General features: G+C 42.8%; 1 protein-coding gene and 1 long non-coding RNA gene across 3 annotated transcripts; one reads left to right on the top strand and one right to left on the bottom strand.

Moving 5' to 3' along the window:
- Window positions 1–241: 241 nt before the first annotated feature.
- LOC125742555 (uncharacterized) lies at window positions 242–2,285 on the bottom strand. Its single transcript, XR_007398129.1, has 3 exons — window positions 1,752–2,285; window positions 1,570–1,659; window positions 242–507 (listed from the first exon to the last, which is right to left on the bottom strand). It is a non-coding gene; the product is annotated as an uncharacterized LOC125742555 (long non-coding RNA).
- A 1,303-nt stretch (window positions 2,286–3,588) lies between these two features.
- Window positions 3,589–21,935, top strand: LOC125742538 (hepatocyte growth factor-like). Of its 2 annotated transcripts, XM_049014646.1 has the most exons (18): window positions 3,589–3,812; window positions 5,933–6,086; window positions 6,905–7,017; window positions 7,223–7,337; window positions 8,776–8,918; window positions 9,749–9,869; window positions 12,076–12,194; window positions 13,354–13,519; window positions 14,175–14,308; window positions 14,872–14,965; window positions 15,831–15,967; window positions 16,760–16,792; window positions 17,059–17,164; window positions 17,306–17,380; window positions 17,973–18,122; window positions 18,274–18,380; window positions 18,897–19,039; window positions 19,616–21,935. In XM_049014646.1, exons 1-18 carry the CDS (start codon window positions 3,749–3,751, stop codon window positions 19,796–19,798), a joined length of 2,157 nt encoding a protein of 718 aa, XP_048870603.1. In that variant the 5' UTR covers window positions 3,589–3,748; the 3' UTR covers window positions 19,799–21,935. The 2 variants fall into 2 exon arrangements, with proteins under 2 accessions (XP_048870603.1, XP_048870610.1); XM_049014653.1 differs by lacking the exons at window positions 13,354–13,519; window positions 14,175–14,308 and having other exon boundaries at window positions 12,076–12,125; window positions 14,908–14,965.
- Window positions 21,936–23,468: the final 1,533 nt, after the last annotated feature.

Below are 23,468 nucleotides of genomic sequence, written 5' to 3'. Positions count from 1 at the left end.
CTTGGATTTCATACATTAGGTCACATTAGCTGCTTTCACACCAAAGTTCCACCACCTGGTTCCAGCTTACAAGACCCAGGACTGCCTCAACCTGGAACATTTGTAGCTCCTGGCCACTTTCGATCTCTTTCGATCCACACAACAGTTTCATATGAAACTACACTGCCATGCCAAAACAATGGAGGATAAACAAGTAATTTTGTTAGTAATTTATTAGTTATTGGTGGATCAATCATGAACAAAACAGGACACAGAAAAAATATATAATCAGCTCTGTAGCTAAGCAACATGTGGCCAATTGAAACTGCCAAGGTCTGCTACTGAAGAGAAGTTAAGTTCCCTCTGAGTTTATTGTTATATATTAAAAAAAATCTCATGGAGATTCACCACAATTATGTTCACCTGAGGGACGAAGCAGTAAAAAGAAATACTGACAATCTTATCACAGGAGGGCAGGGAATACGGGAGAAAATAATGCTGGCGAATGGTTGGTGCTTAGGACGCCCCCTGTAACAAATAACAGTTAAAAGATAAGAAAATGTATAAGAATCACTGCAAATCAGCATTTCTCGAGCCTTGGTCTTACTTTATGCTTTATGGATACAATGAAGACTGACTTTGAAAATCTACACAAGCGACTCCTGACTCCTGATTGGCAGGGAAGGAAAAACCTCAACAATTTCACCGCGATGAAAATATATCTATCCCGTATTGTTTTCACCTGATACTTGAACAGCTTTCGTATGTCACATACATTTGCGAGACTCACTTCCCATGACAAAGTTTGGCTGAGTGCGTTTTCACACCTATAGTTCTGTGTCTCTGGTTCCAAACTGTTGATGAGTTTGTAAACTTGTAGCGTTCCCCCCTCGGTTCGGTTTACACAGAGAAACACAGAAAAATCCAAGCGAAGCAACGATTCACTACTACAAACCACGTGAGAAAGAACGTTCATTCTGCTTATTGGTGAGATGTGTCTGAGGCGGGAGCAAGAAAGTAAATGCAGGAAGAAGGTCCTGTGTCCTGGGCTATGCAGCCGAACCTTTCTCAACCTTATGTATTACTTCAGTTTTTTCACTTTGACACGGGACCGTTGAATAGACCGCTCAAGTCCTCGCTCCTTTGGCGGTTCATTGAATATTTTGAAAACTTCACAGTTTTTATGAGTTGTAATTAGAAGCTGACAGATGTAGACATCTGCCTAGATTTCAAGAAAGCTACTTACCCCGCTGCTATACCAAACAGGACCTAGCTAGGTTCATTTCCCCTTCGCATAGCTGCTGCTACATGATTGCATGCTCTGCCGCATCCCAGAATGCAAAGCACACCTGGCTACGGGAGCCTATTAGCTTAAATCTGCGGAGTGGACCTGGAAGTTGAGTTGGATTGAGGTCGGGTTATGTTCGCACCATAAACGAATCGCACCAGAGTTCGCTTGGGACCGGACCGAGACCACCACCTCTCAAGGTCCCCACCCAAGTGTGTGTTCACACCTGCACAAACGAATCGCGCCAAGTAGGAAATGGAACCAATCTGTTTTAACCGGAGTAAAAACTGCTGGTTACTTACACATTTAGGTTGTTATGTTGTTCAGTGAAGCGCTGGAGACGGGGAAATTGTGAAGACTTAATTTGCAAAAAAGCGGAGTTGTAACTGTCACTGAAAGATATAGAAAATACTAGTATATATTAATTAATATAACTTATCTCCATAGAGAGGGAGGAAACATGATGACACTGAAAAAATCGTACAATTGTCTGTTGTCTGCTCTTTTCAGTAGCTACACATTTCTCCCCTCTCGTTCCACAGGAAACACTGCACATCCATAGCACTGGAACTGCCCTGATATACCTGCAAGCTAACAGATAGATAACACCCCACGGGCTTATTTTTCCCATTCATTATCTAGCGACGATTAAAAAAAAATATACGAAATGACAGAATTTACTTATCTCTGTGTTAAATACACCTGTCCTTCCTTTTATGGTGTTAAACCTCGACAGGTTTTACTTCTTTGGTTTCAGTTGACAGTTTTACTCTAAATGGCCCTTCAGATATGTCTACGGATGTTTTTTACGTGCTAACCTAACAATGTCCTTGACACCGTCCCCTCCATTACGACGGCGCGGTGTGTGACTCCAAGGCAAAGTGAAATTGGCGGGCAAAATCGGCGCGCGCTCAAAAGTTTGCGACCCACATCGCGCACGTGCACCGGCACTACAGAGGGCGCGAGGGCTTTTAGGGGCGCGAGCCAGCCACTATTACTTTGTCTGTGACAAGGTACAATAGACAAAAGTGAAATCGGCTGTCGACACCCCCTCAGAAGTTGGCCCCCTAGGCGGCCGCCTATGTCACTTATAGGATTGACCTGCCCTGACCATATATAAGTAATTACCGAAGGATTTTAATATATGTTAAATAGGTGGGCTTCTGTTAGTTATCTTTATGCACTCAAATTAAGGCTCTGTATCGGATATCTGTTTTACCGCCAAGGGTTGTGAGATGAAGCTGCGGATCTACGATATTTTATGCTTGTTTGAATTGCCGCTTCCATCCAAATCCTCCATTATTCTTCATAAAGTTCTTGTAGTTTTTTTCCCTCCCAGATAAATCGAAACGAAGTCTAGCAGAGATATTACAGGATATTACAGTGCTGGCATTAAGGAGTATGTTTTTTGCGCACATACGTAGCCCTCACTGCCCGTGGGATGTGTGGGATGGAGCACAGGTGTATTTCGGGTGGAGACCCTCTGGTGTTTTCATCATGCCGTCAGCCGTATTCAAGGAAAGCATGCAGACTGATGCGAAGAACGCACAAGTACTTGGTCGTCTTCCAGCGCAGAAGAAAAGCCGCATTATAGATCTTATCTGATAGAAGTTTGGAGGAGTCTGCTTTGCTACAGTTTGTAATGAATTCACGCAAAATCTGGCTCTATGTACAGATGTCTGCCGCAAACGTTTTTTAGTAGAGTCTTCAGAGGTTTTGCTTTTTGGACGTCTGACCAAAGGATTATATCATTCTTTTTAACGAAATGAAAGATTTTTTTGTCGTCAATAGACCTAGATGTAACCATATAATAATGAGAAATGCATGATACTTCAAAAATTAGAATGATATCTGAGTTTTCTAAAGACCCGTGACCAATTTTAAATATTTTTTTCTCCTGACATTGAGGGCTGGAGATCTTTAATTTTTAACGTAATGGGACATCGAAGTTGAAATTCCTGTAGGCCTAGATATATTAATATATTTAGCCATACACTGTCCTGTACATGTTTAAAGTCTTAAATATTTTGATTAGTTTGAAATACGGGGGAAATTAAGGGCATTTTACTGGATGCGTTCACCAGCAGTCTGACGAATTTAAACATTGCATTCTATTTTAAATGTTAGTGCCCAGTGTCAGTTCGTCGTATTTCGAAACTGGAACTTGATTCCTGTGTGAAACAATATGGAAAGTGAGTTTACTGAGGAGTTTTAGGTAGAGAGGAATATGTGATCTTGTTGGACGCTTCGGGACGAGCGGGGTAGAGCTCCGTGGCTGCGAGGGAGGGGTATCGGGTTATTATCGCGTTGGGGTTGAGCAGGGGGGACGGGTCCTTGCTAGTGAGGGCTATCTTTGGCTGCGTGTGGGTGCTCCGCTTAATTATACAAGCTAGCTAATGGTGAGATCAGATCGCACGGACGGCCGACACGCGTCTAGGACCTTAGTAATAGGAGAACATCAGGGTGTCTTCTCTGGGATCAATGGATGCAACAGTAATGTGGATGTACACGGCGCTCATCTGGGTGACTCTTATAGATTTTTCAGGTGGGATTTATTTTATTATTCATTTTTTTGTTTTTTGAAAATGCGTACTTTTGGTTGCACTGAGGTCAGATACCACTAATTTAGCTGCAAATAGTTTTCTTTTAAACATTGCCCAGTTACATAAGAACAGCTGATAGTTAATTGGTTTTTATGCGCAATGCTAAATTATTGAATGCGTTTTTGGTTGCACGGATATGTATTTTTTTCCATAATTCCATAGTGTCTAACATGATACCGAATTCTTAATGAGCTTTTTTGCAAGTTTCCATATGTATAGATTCACATTTTTTTGATAAAAAATATATTGGGTTATACTGTCGTAATTATTCATATCCCTTTTCCATAATTAGTATGCTATGGGAATGTTCAGTATCTAGTGAACTTTAGTGTCTACTAGCCTACTAATACTGGTCGTAGTAGTCGTAGTGGTGGAACATACAGTAGTAGTAATAAAAATGATAATCATAGTAATAATAATATAGCTTGGACTGTTTGGTACAACTAATATATCGTAGCTGTTTGATAGATAAACCAAGTAACGTCCTTAAAATCTCAGACCTGACTTCGGTGCTTCTGCAGTTACGGTTTTGTATAGTTAACTGCTTGCATTTCAGTAGCTCATATTTATTGTATGAATTGAACATCCAAAGGTAGGCTTTACGATAAAGGAAAGGACATTGGTCTTATAATTTCCACCTCCAGTGTATTTCCTAAAAAAAGTAGCACTCTATGATGGACGTAGTTTTTTGAAGAAAACCGTAAAGCTAGTCTTGACTTACATTGCTGCTTGCAAGTAGCCTAGGCCGCCTTTTCATGGTCTTATTTAGTCAGCAGGTTCACATAACTAAATAATATCTTAATGCCAAGCTAACGTTGCACTAAGCCCAGGAACCAATAAGTTTTCATATTCATCCAGTGTACCAGCGTGGGTCGTGTAATTGCTTTTCATTTTCTGATGTTAAAACATCCTAAAGTTGCAGTCTTTCAGCAACTGGCTCCTGCAGTGAACCCTGACTGAGAAAGTCGTGGCACTCACTCCATGGATATTTGTTAACTTGGCAAAGGGGATTTGCGCGTCGCTAATAAAACAGCACACTCCAGCAAATCACTTTTACCGTGTATATCTGCTTAAATAAACGTGTTTCATGGATGAAAATGAATTTAGTTTTATGTACTGGCTAGCGTTTTTTGTTTTTTATCACAGCTATTAATGCTTGAGAATGATTCCAGTTTTGTCCTGCACGAGTTTGTCTCTGCGCTTTTTTCATTTTTATGAAATGAGAAACTGATGGATTAATAGCAATGGTGTTGGATCCACATTATGTGCAGCTATCATGCCAGTTTTTAGCTATAAAATAGAAGAATAGTACTTCGTCAAGAAAGTATTTCAGCACAAAAATTTGAGAGAAATTTGACTTGATGGATAAAGATCAATGGCCGAAGAATGGCAGTGAGGTTATTATTGCCAGATGCACTCAAACCACGTATATATCGCTATTTAAAACAATTAATCCTTTGGATTCATATGCTCTGGAATTCGTGGTATTTATATCTGATTAATGCAAGTGTTTTTTAATACTCTCCCGCGAAACATAGGCATCTCTTTCTAAAGAAGTTCCCCTATTCTCGGTTTGTGTTTAAAAAGCTGCGTCAATAAAACTGAAATAAATTGTTACGAGTGGAATTTCTGTGTAATATATATATTATATAAACGACACACGAATATTTATTTCTAAGGGAAACCAAAATATTAGTGCAAATATATGAACCAAATCGCTCAGGCTGACGTGGGGCTTGAGCAAGGCTGAAGGGCATGGGGAGGGTCCCATCAGAAGCAGGGTCTGCTTCTCTCTTAGATCAGGAGAACGTCAGGAAATGAGAAGGGTGACCTCTGTCAGGGATCCTTAGCCTGGAGTCCCTGTGCGGCTGGCCGACTTGCATCAGAGGAGGGATGGATGAGTGTTCAAGACGTGCTCCCTCTGGCAGGAAATCCAAGTCCACATATACACTTTACGTTTGCAGTCACTTGATTTAATTCCGCTAACTTTGATTCCAGTGATTTCACTCCAGTGAATCACGAATCACTAAGGAAAGAATTATATCGCTCTTGCCCATCACAGAGAGCAAAAGGCATTCTCTTCAGGACTACCAGAAGAGAGATGGGCTTCGCCTAATAAGGCCGGACAGGACCTTCCCGACCAAAAGCCGAAGTCTCAGTGTGGTCAAATGTGCCCGTAGCTGCAGCTCAAGCAAGCGGATGCCCTTCACGTGCAGGTGAGGGGGGCGCCGGCGAGCTTGGGGCAGATGGGCCGCAGTGTTGGCATGCCAGGTTGTTTGACCTTTTCAGGTTTTTGAAAATCAACGTGGAGTACAAAAACCCTCCAGCCATTTCTGCTTCATAATTTTAGAGGAAATTTTGAAATTTACGACATGGCAGATGTTGACTCAGAGGAAAAGCATACTTGCAGTTAAAGAGAGCATTGGATGTGCATTTTGAAGGAGGTTGCCGAAGGTTGAAAAGCAAAGGGAATGGAGAGGACCTTTGGAAGAATACCAGGATAATTCTTGTGCCTAGCACAGGGTCTCTTATTAGGGAATAAAATGCGGAAGACTAAGGTCCCAGCCACTAGGGGGACCCCATAAGTGTGGATATTTTTTAGGGCCCCAACTATGTTTTTGTGTGGCCCTGGTCTAGCATCTGCCTGTACTAAATGGTGTTATCTCATGTAGTCTCAGATATCATGTGATACACGACTGCAGCACTCAGGTGGCCAGGAATTTACTCCTGTGCATAGCATTGCTATCATTTGATTGCATTTTTGCAATTTTGATTTCAGTTTAGAAATATTTTAAATGGGGTCTTTCTGTGTGAAGAAATTTTATGATTTGTGTCCTATCCTTCTGTTAACGTCCATTTTGTCAAGTGGCGTTTTTGCAAGTTAAGAATGGAAAAATGAAGTTACAATTAAAGAATTCAATGAATTGAAATCCTTCATTTGATTTAGGCTTTCTAGCTCAGCTTGGATGCAGTAGTTCTGTTCTATTTGTAATATTTAGCTGGGTTAATCCCACGTGTTCCATTGTCCTTGCAGAGCATTCTACTTTGACCAAAAAAACAGGAAATGCCATTGGCTTTCATTCGACAGCTACACTCCAGGAATCCAGACCGACCATAACCTCAACTACGACCTTTATGAGAAGAAAGGTAAACATGGTTGGTTATTCACTTTGCATTTAAGCTGAATGTGCTTTTGTTTGGAGTCTCCAGTAGCCTCAGATACTGACTCTGCAATCCTCAGTTTCCTACAGGGACAGTGGGGTCACTTGTTTTGAAAGTTCACTGTATTCTTTATATGAAATATACAGCTCTACAAACAGATAATGGTTTGACAAGTGCATCATCTTCATAGACTATGTCAAACAGTGCATCACTGGAACCGGGCTGAACTATAGAGGGACGATATCAGTAACGAAAACGAAGATCAAGTGCCAGGCTTGGGCCTCTACTATGCCTCATGACCACAAGTAAGATTATCTCTGTATTTCTTTCTCCAAATACTGGTCTCTTTATCAAACTGCAGATATCCAAGGAAAACACAAACAATCTTGCTGATTCACTGTCAAATACAGGAATTTGCTCTCCTGTAGCTAGCATTTCCAGTGACGGTCTTCCAGTCTCCCATCCAAGGCCTTGTGTTGTTGGCGGTTTTCCTTATTTACACTGTCATCGGAAGCTTAGCTTGTCCTAGTCTCACCCTCCCTCCCTAGAGCTTGACCTTAGTAGTGATGGCAAATATTTGGCGTGCAGTTCAGTCTGTATGTGGGGCTTCACATAAAACCAGAAGGAACCATCTTGTTCAAGCATTTTGAAGATAAACCTTAAACGAGATGTATTAACTGATGTTTGCCGCGGACGAATTAAGAGAACCAAGGCCGCACATAAGACATTCAACTTAGGATAGATGAGAAATGTTTGTTAGAAGTGAAGTTTAGAATTAATAGACGTTTATAGAGGTTGAAAAAACACCAGGCTTTAAAGACTTCACTGTAAAGATTTATAGACCAAAAGAGTGGTCTGTATTTTGCTCGTGAAGTTGTTTTAATGGAGACCCAGTAAACTCTACCCTCCCCTGACTTTAATATGCCTTTCTAACAGGTAGCGTTTCATTATATATGTTAGTCTGGAGGCTTTATGTTACTTTTGATCATCATTTAGGCAGAGGAGCATTTCTTTTTTATAACGTTTGGTCTGATCCTAGCTCCGAGCTAAGTGACATGCTGGGATGATGTCTTCTGTGAGTAATGAACATCTGTGTGTGAGAAAAGAAGGCTGCGTCCTCAGCTGAACGCGCACATTTTCCAGTAGGTCCTCTTCTTGGACCACTGACATTTTCAGGGCGTGTCGTCCCCCTAGTGGCTGTGAGCAGCTCATTCAGCTCTATCCGGCCCCGTGTGGAAGCAAGACCAAAAGGCGCCAGGGTCTCTCATACGTTCCATCGTGAGGCAGAGGAGCGTCTTTATATATAAAACATGTTAAGCAGGACACATGCTGAGAACTAGGCGAGCATCACTGCCATGCGCTTGATGGATTTCTCAGGCGTGTGGGAATTGGCTCCCTTGACAAGTGATTCAGAATCATTTCCGTGCTTGAGCTCAGTATGTAAGCAACATAGCACAGGGTACAGAGATACATAACCCCAATAAATGTTGATGCCAGGGTGGAGAGTGCAGCCAGCTCCATCCTTCTATTGGAGCGAACAGCGCCTGTTTGGAGTAAATGATGCCTCTCCCCAATTCGCTGGCTGGTAAAAATCTCTGCACAGCATACGGTGCAGTGTTATCCACAAACTTGCGTTCTGGAAAATGCGAGTCCTTCGCTTGATAACACGGGAATCCTTTCCTCTCCCAAACTCATGCATGTGGTCCTGCATTCGTCCTCACCCTCCCTTTCTTTCATGCTTAGCTTCCTGCCAGCCAGAAATAAGAAGGAGGACCTACGGGAGAACCACTGCCGTAACCCGGACAACGAGACGACAGGCCCCTGGTGCTTTACCACCAACCCCCAGATTCGACACCAGTCCTGCGCCATACCCCAGTGCTCTGAGGGTACATTTACATTTTATCTGTTTAGCGGCTGCTTTTATCCAAAGCAACAAATATTTTTTCAGAGGAAGCAGGGTGGGACAGTCCCTTGAGTAACTAGGGGTTAAGGTCCTTGCTAAAGAACCCCATGGTGACATCACTCGTCTGACTCAGGCATTTAAACTGGTGACCTCCTGAATACTGGCACCGCATCCTAAGCTACTGAGCTTACCTGTCATCAGGGGTTAAGGAAGCGTCCCTTTCAGACACCCTGTCATGTCATCAAACCCATTACGGAGGAACGCACAGAAGTTTATCTCAGAACTGGATCTCGTTTCGTGTTCTGGCACAGCATTCTCTAGATCTCTTTGACATCTTCCTCCTAAATACCCCTGGTCCAATTGCTTCTGTGTGTAGCTGAAGGAAGAATGGCATTCCGGCTCAGATCAAAGATATTGAATAAGGATAGGAAGCATTAGAAACAGGTCTGTAAGACTTGTTAAGACACCGTTTTTTCATAATCATGAACCCAGGGGGATAATAATTAGAATTTCACGATAGCGACAGGCTAATAAGCATCTGCCTTCGATATTTTCCGCTTTTTTTGATATTGCTGCATGTTTCCGTCATAGTCAGTTACAAAAACTGAAGAGTGATGTGCAGTACAGAACCTTATGGTTTCATTTGAGTATATCGCAATAGATAACAGGTTTAGTATTTGCTTTCTATTAAGCGTCTGTAGGACAGGGAGCAGACTTTCCTTTGAGCTGCCCTGTAATTGGATTGATTCCGTCATGCGTGGCTTTAAGGTGCCTGTTTTTTCATCCGCTTTAATTCATCTCTGCTCTCCGCAGTGGAATGTGTGACATGCAATGGAGAGAGCTACAGAGGCCCGGTGGACCACACAGAGAGTGGGAAGGAGTGTCAGCGATGGAACCTCATGGAGCCACATCGACACCCATTCCACCCTAAAAGGTAAGGGGGGGCAGCAAGGGGCTCCTCATTAGCCCCTACATGTGGAACTCTGCCCCTTGACGTCTCCAAGTATAAACAGATGGACGGAGGTGTTATTCAGGAATGTCACTTATGAAAATGGACGCCAGCCCAGACCTCTGTGTTACAGCTCTGCATTACACCTAAGAGAAATAAAGAGGCATGTCCGAATCGTTAAGGAAGCTTGAAAGTTAAAAACTGCTGTTCCATCCCCTGAAAGCAGCAGGATGACCCTACAAGTAATTACAACCCGCTAATTAAAGCCGTACTGTGATCCTGAGTGAAAACGGGCGGCTAATTATGCAGCCTGTGGTTTGTGGCCCGTAATGATTTCACCAAATGAAGCCTGACAAATTGGTATTATTTGAGCCAAACCAACTTTTGTTAACAAATTCACATGATATAATGATGTAAAGTTATTTTGCACTGACAGGAGATAAGCCAAGCCACCTTTCATTTATGGCTGTTGAAGAGAAACATGTGGATAACGTGCTGTACTTGAAGACGTCTGCGTCGTGTAACTGACGCAGCAGTTACATTGCTATTTCATAATAACCAAGTCAGACCTTGTTAGCTGCAAGCAAGACCAGCATGCACCGGGGCCTCCCCGAGCCTGTGCCCTGATTCGCTGATATTTCGTAGTCGTCCAATCTGACAGCCGCCTAGTAGGCGGCATGACATCTGTACAGAAAGGCTGACGGGTGCAATCATGACACGATAAGTAGTGGAGTGCGATGAGATTGCCGCCATGTGTTTACTTACTAATGACCGTCGCGACATGGACTTGCTTAATGCATGGGGAACCTCCAGCCTACTTGGGTGTTCACGCTGACCAGGGAGTGCTCCGATCCCAAATGGATTCTGCCTGGGGGGCATTGGGGGGAGCCGGGGAGGCTAAAGCAGATTAAATCGCTTACTCTGCACTCATCCGTTGCATGCTCGTTGAAGCCCCGCACTCTTCAACAGCACTGGCTGGCCTCACGCCTCATTTTCCAGAAGGTACTTTGGCTTGGGGCTCTTGATGAGCACCGTTTGCCACCCGGGTGTTGGTGGGGGGCTTGCGGAATGCTCCAGAATCATTCACCCGCCACTGTCAGCCCAGGCTCTGGGAATTGCATGGAGGAACAGGAGAGGAACAGCTGTAGGTCAGTTTCCAGCACCACCCAACACTGAAGGTCTAAGTTTAGATGGTGCATTAGGGAGCAATGCTAGTTATCGTCTGGTGTGATTGACCATTGAGGACGCTATCACACATTAATAGTCTAATTAAAGAAGATTCATGCTTTAATTCACAGAAGGTCTTGCTTGACATGTGCAGTACAAAGATGCCGGGTAGCTGTTACTAGTAATGCTCATGCATGACTGATGGTAATAGTAAATTAAGTTCAAGGCAGCTCAATGTGTCTTCTCTGGAAGCTGTTGTGGTTTCATGATTCTTCTGAGAAGCCAGAAAACAAGGCTTTCCCACGTAGGACTGACGGCACTTTGCAGATGGAGTCAGAAAACACGATGTTTGATTACCCCCCTTCTGAGTGATGTTGACATACTTTTGCTGTGAGCTCCATCCAAAGGGGTGGACTGACAGTTTAACCTAATCACCATTGGCCATGAACAGCTCACTGCTTTCAACCCAACGCAGAACTTAAGACTATTGTGTCTTCCTGAAACTTGAAGCCAAATATGTGTCATTATTAATATTGGACCATAAGTGTATTCTGTAAGTGCGTATATGTATCTCACTATCTCATTGCGCACTGGAGCCAGGCTGTGTAACATAATAAAGATGCAAGTCAAATTCAGAGAGGAAATAAACATCTTTTATAGCCCTATAATAAACATTGATGTTATAAATTAATCTACTCAAGGCTGCCATTGGTGGCAGGGGACTTGTAGCGAAGAATTGCGTAATTGGCAGAATCCAAACGCAATAACATTTCAGCAGTAGGTAATTGAAGATTTTTTTTCTTTTTTTTTTGTAATTTATATGGGAAAGCCACTCGCCTCAGTCTCAAACAGCCCCCCCCCCCCATGACGTGTTTAGATAAGCTGACTCATTACTCACCGCTGGGTTTATTAGGCCAGATGATTTAGCTGCTGAGGTGGGGTGTTGTGGTTTGACACAAAGCAGCTTTCACATTTTACCAATCTACTGACTGGCTGGTTGCATCGACGCGTCTTTCTGCCGCAGGTACCCCGACAAGGGCCTGAATGACAATTACTGCCGCAACCCTGACAGCCGCCTTCGGCCCTGGTGCTATACGTTGGATCCCAAGACACCCTGGGAGTACTGCAACATTAAGCCGTGCGGTAAGTGCTTCAGGGCCTACTTGACTCGGCATCTTCCTAGCTCCTAGAGGAACATTGTGTGAGGAAGACCCTCAGACCTTCATCGTCCTCCCTACATCTCCTCAGCGGTCGAGCCTTGCTTATCAGAAGACAGCCAGGTCGCCTGTATGTGGTTCAGGATTGGAGTCTGTGCCTATGATTGGAAAGTTGTCGGTTCAAGTCCCTGAGGTGGCCGAATGATTGAATGATATCACCACTGGGCCCTTGAGCAAGACCCTTAACCCCAGTTTGTTCCAGAGACTGAGTGACCCTGATTTCCCAAAATTGTATGTCACTTTGAATCGAAACGTCTGCTGAATAAATGAAATGTAAATCTCCGGACCTCTTCATACAAACCGATGTTCTCCTGGAGCTCTCGGATACTCGTCACCGCGGGAAACGTCCGCTGTTTTCACCACATGTTGCATTCTCTTGATTTCCTGGCAGACGCGTTTTATACAGTGCACCTTACCGCCTTGCACAGCTGAACGTTTACTGCAGAAATTCACATTAAACACATTATTTCCTCATTGCCGTCCTGCTCCCAAATCCCAAACAAAGAAGGTCATTCAGCCCCAGTTGCGCTTCAGTCAGAAATAAATGACCCCTGGAAAATCCAGCTGAGGGAACGTCAGTTATTAAGAACTTTTATATTTTTATGTTTTATATTAAGGTTATCACCACGATGCTGTACTGGATTAACTTTACAATTTATTGGCATACATGCAATTTTCTTTCAGAGTGTAAAAGTTTAAACAGTCCCTGGGTCCCTTTAAATAGTAGACCTGTTTCAGAAACCTTTTAAATGACTAGGTCTGATTAAATATCTTGAACAAAAAATGTCACAGTATCATCCATCAGGGTCATAGAATAGGAACCATTATACTGATGATCAATTTCGTTTAAAATGAGAATATCTCCTGTGATCAGTCATGCAAAGGCAATATTATGCTCGATGTTTCAGAAAGTCTGATCACACATCACAATGTTTGGCTTCCTTTTCATGATTTTTGGGTACATTTTTTCTTTATTACAAAAGTCAGCGTGTGGAGTCACACACACACTGTCGTTCAGTCCTCCTACTCGCATCCCAGCATGCACTTTTCAGCATGTCTCCATCTCTCTCTCTCTCCACTCACAGAGCCAGATGCCAAGGCTGATTCAGACACCACGACGACATGCTTCCGCGGTCGGGGAGAGATGTACCGCGGGACAGTGGGCGTGACCCCCAGCGGGATGAAATGTCAGCGCTGGGACTCTCAGTTTCCACACAATCACTCCTACAGCCCCCAGAATTACAAGTGCAAGTAAGCCATTAACCAGTGGTTTGGACAGACAGCGAATGTCTGGATGTATTTTTAGGGGCCTCTCAGCAGCTCTGATCTGAGGTGGGGCAGCATGGCAGTCTCATCCCTCAAGTGTTGTGAGTATGATTCCTGCTCCCCAGCTCTGCGTGTGGGGAGTTTCCATAGAAGTTTCCTCCTACAGTTCAAAAACATGCGGTTAGGTAAATTATCATCCCTAAATCATCCGTAACATGCACCCTGTGGACCAGGCATCCCATCCAGGGTGTGGTCCATCTCATGCCCCAGGCTTCCTGGGACGGACTCCAGGTTTACCACAGCCCCAGCGGTGTGTAAGCGGTTATGGATCAGCAGTAGGTGATGAGCTGTGTAAATATGCAGTCCCGGCATCGCTCTCCGTTTGACATATGGTCTACTTATGGAAAAATCAGGCCCTCCACTTAATTAGGTTTGCCTTGTGCCACTAGCAGCACTTTTGTATTTTAATCTGACCCTGGAATGAAGGGATTCCATGATTGGTGGACTGTGGTCTACAGTGCCTGGCAGACTGAGTGATGCTTAGCATCGGTAAAAACCGTGTAGGACTCTCGGCCAGTGAGCTTGACCAGTGAGGGCCACCATAGTATTACCCAGCGGTTAAACCGTGTTTCCCTGGCAGAGACCTGAGGGAGAACTACTGCAGGAACCCAGATGGAAATGACCTTCCCTGGTGCTTCACTACAGACCCCAAAGTGCGGAAGGCTTTCTGCACCAACATTCCTCGGTGTGGCACTGAGACTGCTGAAACAGAAGGTAAGCACAACCAATGGAACGTCCAGCATTTGATTATGGCATCGCTTTGTTAGTCCTCCAAACTTCTGTTTCGTTCGTGTCTGCCATACATTTTTTTTGTAAAACGAAACTGCAAAGCGTTCCATGTTCCAAGGGCTTTTTTCAAGTTCCTTCCCAAAATGACCCCCTAATTTACTCATAATGTGCCTCTGAGGTTTTGGGTCTCTTTGAAATAATTTCTGATTGTCTGAAGCACCAAGGTATGAATTCTCTATGTGGGGATTACATTTGCTTGTAATTTTCGGGGAACCAGTAATTTGACAATTGTCCTTAGAGTGAAATTAAAGCAACCGCAGATAAGGCTGATGTTAAAGTCACTTAACGTAAGAAGGGATGACAGAAAGCGAGAATGAGAATGAAACTAAGAATCTCAGCAGAATAAAATGCCACTCTGAAGTATTTTGTCCCTCCCAACATGCCTCCATATTGTGTTTTTATTTATATGCTAAGGATTTAAAGGATTTTTTTTTAATTGTGTTAAATATCACTCATCACTCACATAAAAAAATCTTTGTCTTTTCTAGATTGTTATGAGGACAATGGTCATAAATATCGGGGCCATTTGTCCAAGACGAGGTCTGGGATCCAGTGCGCTCCATGGGATGACCACAGCAGAAGGTTCAATCTGGTTATAGTTACCATATTAAATGTAGTAGCCTTGATCAAAGGCTCAGAACCCTGTTTCTCTGAATGACGTTTTCAGTCGGTCGTCCTGGAAACAGCTAATTTGTTAAGGCTTCATGTTACTGAACATGGCTGACGATGTTGCTTTGAGTGTTCTGGCAGCGACGCCCTCAGCAGTGTTTTCGGCAGTTTTGCTGCAGTGAGCTTCTTTTATCTATCAGAGTCATTTGCACTGTCGACCTATGTTGAAAATTACCTGAACTTTAATTATTCCTGACGTCACAATGAGAATAAAGCACAAGTAGTCGATTTTGTCAAATTTGATTTCCCATTAATGGGCTGTAGCTTTGCAGCACTGTTGTTCACCAGAGTTTAAACCTCATAGCTGTAAATATAAATAAGGAAGTTATGGAGACCAAAGGGATGATCTTCTGACCTGCTCAGAATAAATAGAGCATATATCTGGAGAATCATGCTGGAGTGTATGTCAGGGTTTCTCTCTGCCATTTTCAGGAGAATAATGTCAATGTCAACATCATAACTGCCAACAATTTAACCTAAACATTCCTAAAATTGTCTATTTTACCTCTTTCTGAAGGCTTGCACCTATTCGCACCTATATAAAATGTACAGGTATGATGTAAATGACAGGCATGTATAATATAAGAGGATATGCATTCCTGCACATCACACATTTCCATTTTGCCTAGGGAACACAAACTCCTTCAGGGGTTAAAACTGCTTTTGTTCGTACATGGTTCATTATCGAGTTAAAATGTTAAAGTTTCCACATGGATATCTTGCTTTAATGGATACAATGAAGCCTTCTCTGTCTGACTATGCCTCTGGCTTATCATAGCTGGGAGCAGAATTCGACGGTGCTCAACGCGGGACTGGAGATGAACTTCTGCAGGAACCCGGACAATGACAAGCACGGGCCCTGGTGTTATACAAACGACTCGTCCGTACCTTGGGACTACTGCATGATTAAGCCCTGTGAGGACCTTAAAAATGGAAGGCTGCATGTCCCTCCCAAGTTTACGCTCTTTGAATGTTTTACTTTAGCAGAAGGCCCTGCTTAGTGGCAGCTGTCCATCGCTGTGCCAGAGCTGGCTGTTTTATTGGAAGCCCTAACCACATGTTTTATGTATTTTCTCATAAATACTTTATTTTTTTAAATTGCGGTTGATTCCAGAGGAAACTGTTTACTGTTTACTCTGGGTAAATATGACGGAGCGGATCCTGTTTATGAAGTGTCAGTTTTTAGGGAAGATGTACAGCAAAGCCACAGCCAATCAAATTGGAGCTGTTGGATCGCGAGACTGTTTACAGTGGTGTGCTGCAGCTTTACTCTCGATGTGCGTCGGGTACGTGCCGGTTTCGTTTCGCAGCTCTGAAAGCCACGTCCATCTGCTTCGAATCTGTCAGGCTGCAGCGTTGGGGGCTTGACAGGCTTTCCGGAAAATTCCGGAGACTTTGGGCCTTCCGGACTCTTGCGTTGTGGTCCAGCCTCGCTCCCGCAGGCAGACTTCTTCTGCCTGGGCTGGCTGGACTCATGACAACACTGTGAATGAAAACCAAGTGTACAATTAGGCCCCGGTCTCGTCAACAAATTGATTGAGTGAGCTTCTAATTTAAAATGTGGGCCATCATCAGTGTTTCCTGTTATAGTTTTATTAATTCAATATTCGTTTATGATCTCAAAGCCAAAATTCTGTGACCATCATGCTAAATGTTCTTTTTTTCTTAAGTTCCAACTTTATTCAGTCATTTTTGTTTCCATTACAGGTAAATTACCACCCAGCCCTGGGAAACCAAAAAGTGAGTCTTTTATACACCTATTTCTGTAAGTCCTTTGACATTAAGTCTTATCAACCTCTAACTTTCAATTAAGTTGATGCAGCTTCCTTATTGTAATTAATTTCTGTTAATTTTATTCAAATTAAATACTGCTCTTGGCATCAATTCTCCTTCGTCTTTGACAGATAAGGGTCTCTGCAGCTGTCTTGTATTGTTTTGTTTAGTTTGTTTCTGCGTCCGTGTAACAGTCGCTGCTTTTTAATGCACGTCTGAATTTCTTCTTCAAGGTGACGTGTCAAACGTATCCTGTTTCGTTCATATAAAAACACGGATCATAGGGGGAGATCAGGTCAAAATCAAGGAGGGCAGCTGGATGGTCAGCATTCAGAAAGGGTAATGAGTTCTGCACAATCAATGCGCATGATTAAGACACTTTGTATACACATTAACCTCACTGGCCCTTCGTTTAAAAAACTGCTAGTGGTTTTAAGCTGTTCTCACCTTCCAAACCAAGCTGTGTCCCTGTGTTTCCAGAAACAGTCACTGGTGTGGTGGCTCTCTGATCCGAGAGGACTGGGTACTCACAGACCGGCAGTGCTTCTCTTCCTGGTAATTATTTTATGGCGTTTACTCTTGGAAGGGCGTGCTAAAGCATAGCTTCCTGTTTGCGAAAAACTATGACAGGTACTTAAGCCGGCCTGACTGATGTCCATTCAAGTGGAATATCAAGCTCATCCATCTCCTGCTCCTGGTGCCTCGGCGCCATGAAGTGCGGCCGTAAATTTTCGGTGGCGGCGGTTTGACTAGCGGCCAGGCACTCGATTTGCGGCCGCACTCCGCGCATCTGCCTTTCAGATTAGCGAGTTTGTCTAACGTCGCAAAGCTCAGCTGCTGAAGGGAGCTCAGCTGTTTTCCCGAAGGAGTGTGGGTTCTTGTACTCGTCTTTTCCGTCCAGAGGCAACTGTAACTTTTAACGTTATTCGCTTGACGTTTTCATTGATGTGGGCTAACTTAAACTTTTAGTGCAAAATGATGGACATCGAAGGATTTGACTCTGCTTAGAAATGGAGCGTTACCAGGATATATATATTTTTTTAAGATTTTTAAATAAAATAGGAAAAGCTATCTTTAATTACCACAATTTCTGTGATTTATGACGAGCAATGGGGATATAGCTTTGACAGAATGTCCTGCTCCCCAGCGTTCCGGACCTGACCGAGTACAGCGTACGGATGGGATTTGTCAACCTCAATGCCTGGGACAGGAACGTGTCCAGGAAGCAGGAGCTGAAGATCTCCCATGTCATCTGTGGCCCAGAGGGCTCCAATCTGGCCATGCTCAAATTATCTCAGTGAGTAGCCTTACGCTGGAACTCTGGAAGACATGTTGGGTGAGACGGCATTGCGGCGCATCCAGAAACCCATTAGCCAGAAAACGCAAGGAATGACTGCCTGTGAGCTGCTGGTGCTACAGACAACCTCAATTCACTCTGCTGTTTCCAGGCCCGCCTTTCAGTCCGAGTACGTCCGGAGGATAGAGTTACCGGTGGCAGGATGCAGCATGAAGGAGGGAACTAACTGTACCGTTTTCGGATGGGGAGAAACCAAAGGTAAGCTTCCTCAGCCTCGAATGCCACTCGTCACTTCAAGTGCTTGATAGGATAGCCAATAGAACTTTAACTGAGGGGGCACAAGTAACCGAGTTACTCAGTTACTACTCATGTACAAATCATGAACAATTATAGTAACTACATGAAATACATAAACTGTGATGATTGATTAATAATGAACATGGGATCAAAGGTTTCACGTGTTCGCCATGGCTCCACGTGTGTGAAGTTTGCATGTTGTACCCATGTTGTCCTGGGGTTTCCTTTGGGTACTTCAGTTTCCTGCAATGTGTCTGCAATGGGTTGCTGCCACATCCTGGGTTGTTCCCTGCCTTGTGCCTGTAGCCTCTACAATAGGCTGCAGCCCCTCCGCAACCCCGAATATGACAAGCAGTTACAGAAAATGGATGAATGGATGCTTTTTTCTTGTATGTTTTGCCTTCTGTAAAGCATTTTGAATTACTCATGTGTTTGAGTGGTGCTGAATAAATAAATTAGCCTTTGTCTTCTCTTCAGGCACCGGGCATGAGGGAGTCCTGAAAGCGGTGCAACTACCAATAGTCAGTAATGAAAAATGCCACTGGTACCACCGAGGGAACCTGCCGATAACTGAGACAAAAATCTGTGCCGGCGGAATTAAGGACAAAGGAGTGTGTGAGGTGAGTCTGCCTTTCCACATCCCAAGCTAAAGATGGTAATTCAGCAACACCTACATGTATGACTCAACCGTCTGGAAGACCAGTCCAATTAGTTACTTTGGAAATCTGGATGTTGTTCATTTGTTCCATTTTCCCACAATCCCTCATCTGATGTAGGCCATCCTGAAACCTGTCCCAGGATGCACCTTGGATGGGATTCAAGTCCAGCACAGGACAATTTAGGGATATGACCCCAACTAAAACATGCACTTTTACATCAGGGTTTCTCAAACTTTTTGATCAAAGGTCCTGTTCAGAAGTCAGACGTCTGGAAATATTTTAAATAACAAAACAGCATTTCATGCACTTCAAACCATGTTAGGCCTCTTTTTGTTAACCAGACTGTTTCATAAGATCCATTACTGGTTGAGCATGGATTAACTTATAGTTCGGTCCGTGTCCAAACCATGGTATAGGCTTGTAAAACCCCTGCTTTAGTCCATGAAAGGGAACTGCACCCAAAACTGTAGATGTGAGGCCACATTGCTGCTGACCGAGCCTTTCTCCCGATCCATAATGGGTGTTCTGGTCTTGCAGAGAGACTACGGCGGACCCCTGATGTGTCAAGAAGGCGGCAGTAAGGTCATCCTGGGTGTCAGCATTCACGGCAGAGGCTGCGCCAGGGCTAACCGGCCCGCCATCTTTGTCAACGTGCCCTACTACACCCAGTGGATCCACAAGGTCTTCAGATACTATTCAAACCTCGAGAACAATTACTAAGGGGCCACCCTGAAGTCCCTCTTTGTTTCTGACCATTAATTATATGGTTATTTATTTTTTTTAATGATAATGACATCTGTGATGTTAATGACTCACTTCAAAAATCCCTGATTTGGGGGTTTTCTGTTGTCCTTTTCAGCTTCTGCGGTGATATTATTTATTTCCTTAGCAAACCTCTTCTCCCAAAATGAGTGCATTCCCCTTAAACTTTATTGACCCCAAACCCTGACTTCAGATGACAGTGCCTCATGTCAGACATCTCAGTGCGTCTCGGAAGCTGCGGTATTAAGCGATGCGTGGTGATGTGTACAGTGCCGTCTTCTGTCTGTAAATATTTGATAACATCCCAAATCAGCCAGCTCTTTTTCTGCCTGATTGTGGTGAGACTCTTTTGTAGAGCGATGTCGTAGAGCAGAGGCCCGGATGTATGGCTGCTGTGTGATTCCACCTTCCGACTAAGCAGCTTTGTACTATACTTCATATACTATACTTTAACTATACTTCAGAGTTATGTGTGTCGCCATCACATCATACTGTTGTAGGTCTTATAGACTTCTATTATGCCAGCGGTGCATCTAAATCGATCTCTTCTTTAGTGTCTGCATTATCACTAGTAGAATAGTCATTATACACGTAAATCCTGTGATTTTTATTTTCTTTTAAATTAGTGCTATTTCTCGTCTTCTGTCTTTCGAAGGTATCCATGTACGCATAAATGAATTTTTTTGTCGATATATTGTTGAAGTGGGTCAGCCCCAACTTTTTTTTTTTTTGTAAATGTCACAACATGACAACATATTAGACGATCGCAAACCTGCGTATTATTGAGTTTTCGCCAGCTGCACTTTCCTGGACGACTGACGGCGTGCACTTCATCAGTGTTCCTCCTCTCCATGTCCCTCTTCCCAGCGACTATAATAAAGTTTTGAACGATGTATGAATTTTTACATGTACATATTTTTCTCCAGTGAAAAGATGACACTGATGATATACAAACACCAGAAACAATGTCAGCTGAATGGACAATACACAACAAAAGCCACAGATCAGTTTGAGGAAAATTGCAGTATGTGTTACTACAGGGCACAAACAACCGACTTAGTATTTCTATATAATTACTTAGGTTTGAACATTATTGTTTTTTTGCTTAAAACTACTGAGAAGCGTAATATTATGCAACTCTTGCATGTTGTGTCTATTTGTGAATGTATTTTTGTCTGCTAATTAACTTCATGTGGAGGTGCATGCATATTTAGAAAATAACAGCTTCTTCCCAGCTTTTCCCATTCTGCGGGTCAGAATGTATAGTGCTAATGTATTTATGTACGTATCTTCATCTTTCTGAGCCGACGAAACTATCGAGGGAGTCACCGTGCGTTTTTGTTGCAGAGATTTGAGCTTTCGCCCAAAGAATTGTGAGGGAAATCGACACTGCTCGTTAAAGGCAAACACACTTCAGTTTAATTTTAGCCATATAAACAGTGTGTTATTTTCTCGTTAGTCCCTTTAATATATGCTACATCTACATCACAGGGGAGTGGTCTTACAAGGCTTAGGTCCCCAGTCCCTTTTTTGACATTTAAAGTCAACTTCCCTGTATTATGATACATGATAGGCCCAGGTCATGGACTAAGCACTGGGTTACTTCTAACCATAGAACCTCCCTAGAACCCATAGTGTGTGTGTATGTATGTATGTATGTGTGTGTGTGTGTGTGTGTGTGTGTGTGTGTATATATATATATATATATATATATATATATATATATATACACACACACACATATGCCTGTTATGTTCGTCAAAAGAATAGCAGCTATATATATATATATATATATATATATATATATATATATAGTTGTAATGTCTTTGATGAAAATAACATGCATATGTCCTTGTGTGTGCGTGTATCTGCACTGGGGGCAGAGTTGCATAGCCACAGTTTTTGGTTTAACTATAACCACGTCTATGATTGTATCATTGTCTATAAATGTCTTGTTCAAATCTAGTATATAATATTTTTTGTTCCGCCAGCAATGGTTTCATTCTACAACTTAATAAGAAGACTTTGTATGTGCAAAAGCTGCTATCAGGAATAACACACTTTGAACAGTTTATAATAAAAGGTCAACTTTAAATGTGCGGCCTCATATATTTTGTAACACTTTAAATTCACGTTTAATTACAGCATTTATGTGTCACTGTGATAATATGGAGGTAAATGAAGTTAAATGCCTTCTGGATTTGTTTGTGTTTTTCAAAATCAATTGCTTTGAAACTTCATAAAAGTGTTTTTTGAAAAGGTGAAATGTGGTTTTATTTTAGATAACCGAAGCCATATGTGAATCTGATCATGTTTTTTTTTTTACTTTTTTTTCCATTTATCTTCAGGTTCGTTTCCCAAAGTAGCTCTATTTTCTTTGGGCCCTGCCTGGCCCGGTTCTCCCAATTGCTGTACAGCACTGATTTCCCATTTTTACATGGTTTATGTTACCCCGAGTGATTGTTTGCATCGCTCAACTTATGGGGGGAAACAGCACCTGGAATAGCGTTTTTTTTTTTTCCAACATGTTAAGTTCCTTGCTTCTTGTGGTGTAATATGTTAAAAGAAAGAAGAGAAAGCAATGGTTAGTATACGAAGTCATGCAAATATTTCAGGTGCTTGGGGTATGTCTCTCATTAGTTTTGCCTCATTTGTCATTCCGGGAGGGAGTGCAAATGAAACTGAACACGTTTGAGACTGCAGCCCCCTTTTAAATGACCTGAAAAATTAGCCATTGTCATGAATAACTCCGCTGACATTTCACTGCGTGTGTATATCACTGTTGCGCTCACATCTGCTTTTTATCTGGATGCCCGGGAAATATCCCCTATGAGACGCATATTGAGTTAGATTCGTGTGCTTTTGGCTGTTTGATGTTATGCAAGCAGGTCGGGTACTTCTCAAAGCTCCCGCGAGCAGATAGCGAGGGAACCGACTGCCTTTCTTATTCCATCAGGAATTGGCAAGACTTAAATAAGGAACAGTCGACTTGTTACCTCTTAGGAAATAATCATCCCATCTGTAAAAATAGCCAAAAGCAACAGAACAAATGGTGATCGGCTGACATGCTAATTGCTTCCACTGGACTTTAAAACAGCAGAGAAAGAGGGGAAAACATGCACAGATGATTTTGTAAAAAATAAAAAATGTGATTGGGTTGATTTTGCCAAATGTAAATGTGATGATATAAAGAAAACATTTTCCTTCTCCTTTCCTCTAGTCGTTGTCATTAAACCGTTGAGTGAATCGCTACCATTTTCCATCTGCAGTCATAATGTGTATACAATTAGTCTTAATTTGACAGAGCATGAATACAGGTGTGAAATTGCAGTGGCGGTGAAGTCTTCTGCTCGGGGACAGCAAAGCCCAAGGCTTGTAGAAATCTGATCAGGCAAACAGGATTGCTGGACGCCAGGGCAGATTTATATATATAAAAAGAGCTCCCTCTGACCAGATGGTATTCTCATCGATTGGCCAGTATTAAACGATGATGAGAAAATCGGGTTTTACATGTTCATTTGAGATTTGACCTTGGTTTCTACTTCGGCGTAGTCCGCCAAACGTGCTGCTGCCTTGTCCTTCATGTTCTGCTTCATTTGAAGGCTTAGAGGACACAAACCACCCCCCC

The sequence above is a fragment of the Brienomyrus brachyistius genome, chromosome 1 (assembly GCF_023856365.1).
Source record: "Brienomyrus brachyistius isolate T26 chromosome 1, BBRACH_0.4, whole genome shotgun sequence".
Lineage (NCBI taxonomy): Eukaryota > Metazoa > Chordata > Actinopteri > Osteoglossiformes > Mormyridae > Brienomyrus > Brienomyrus brachyistius.
Note: the sequence above shows the minus strand (reverse complement) of the source record. Positions and strands in the feature narration are given on the sequence as shown.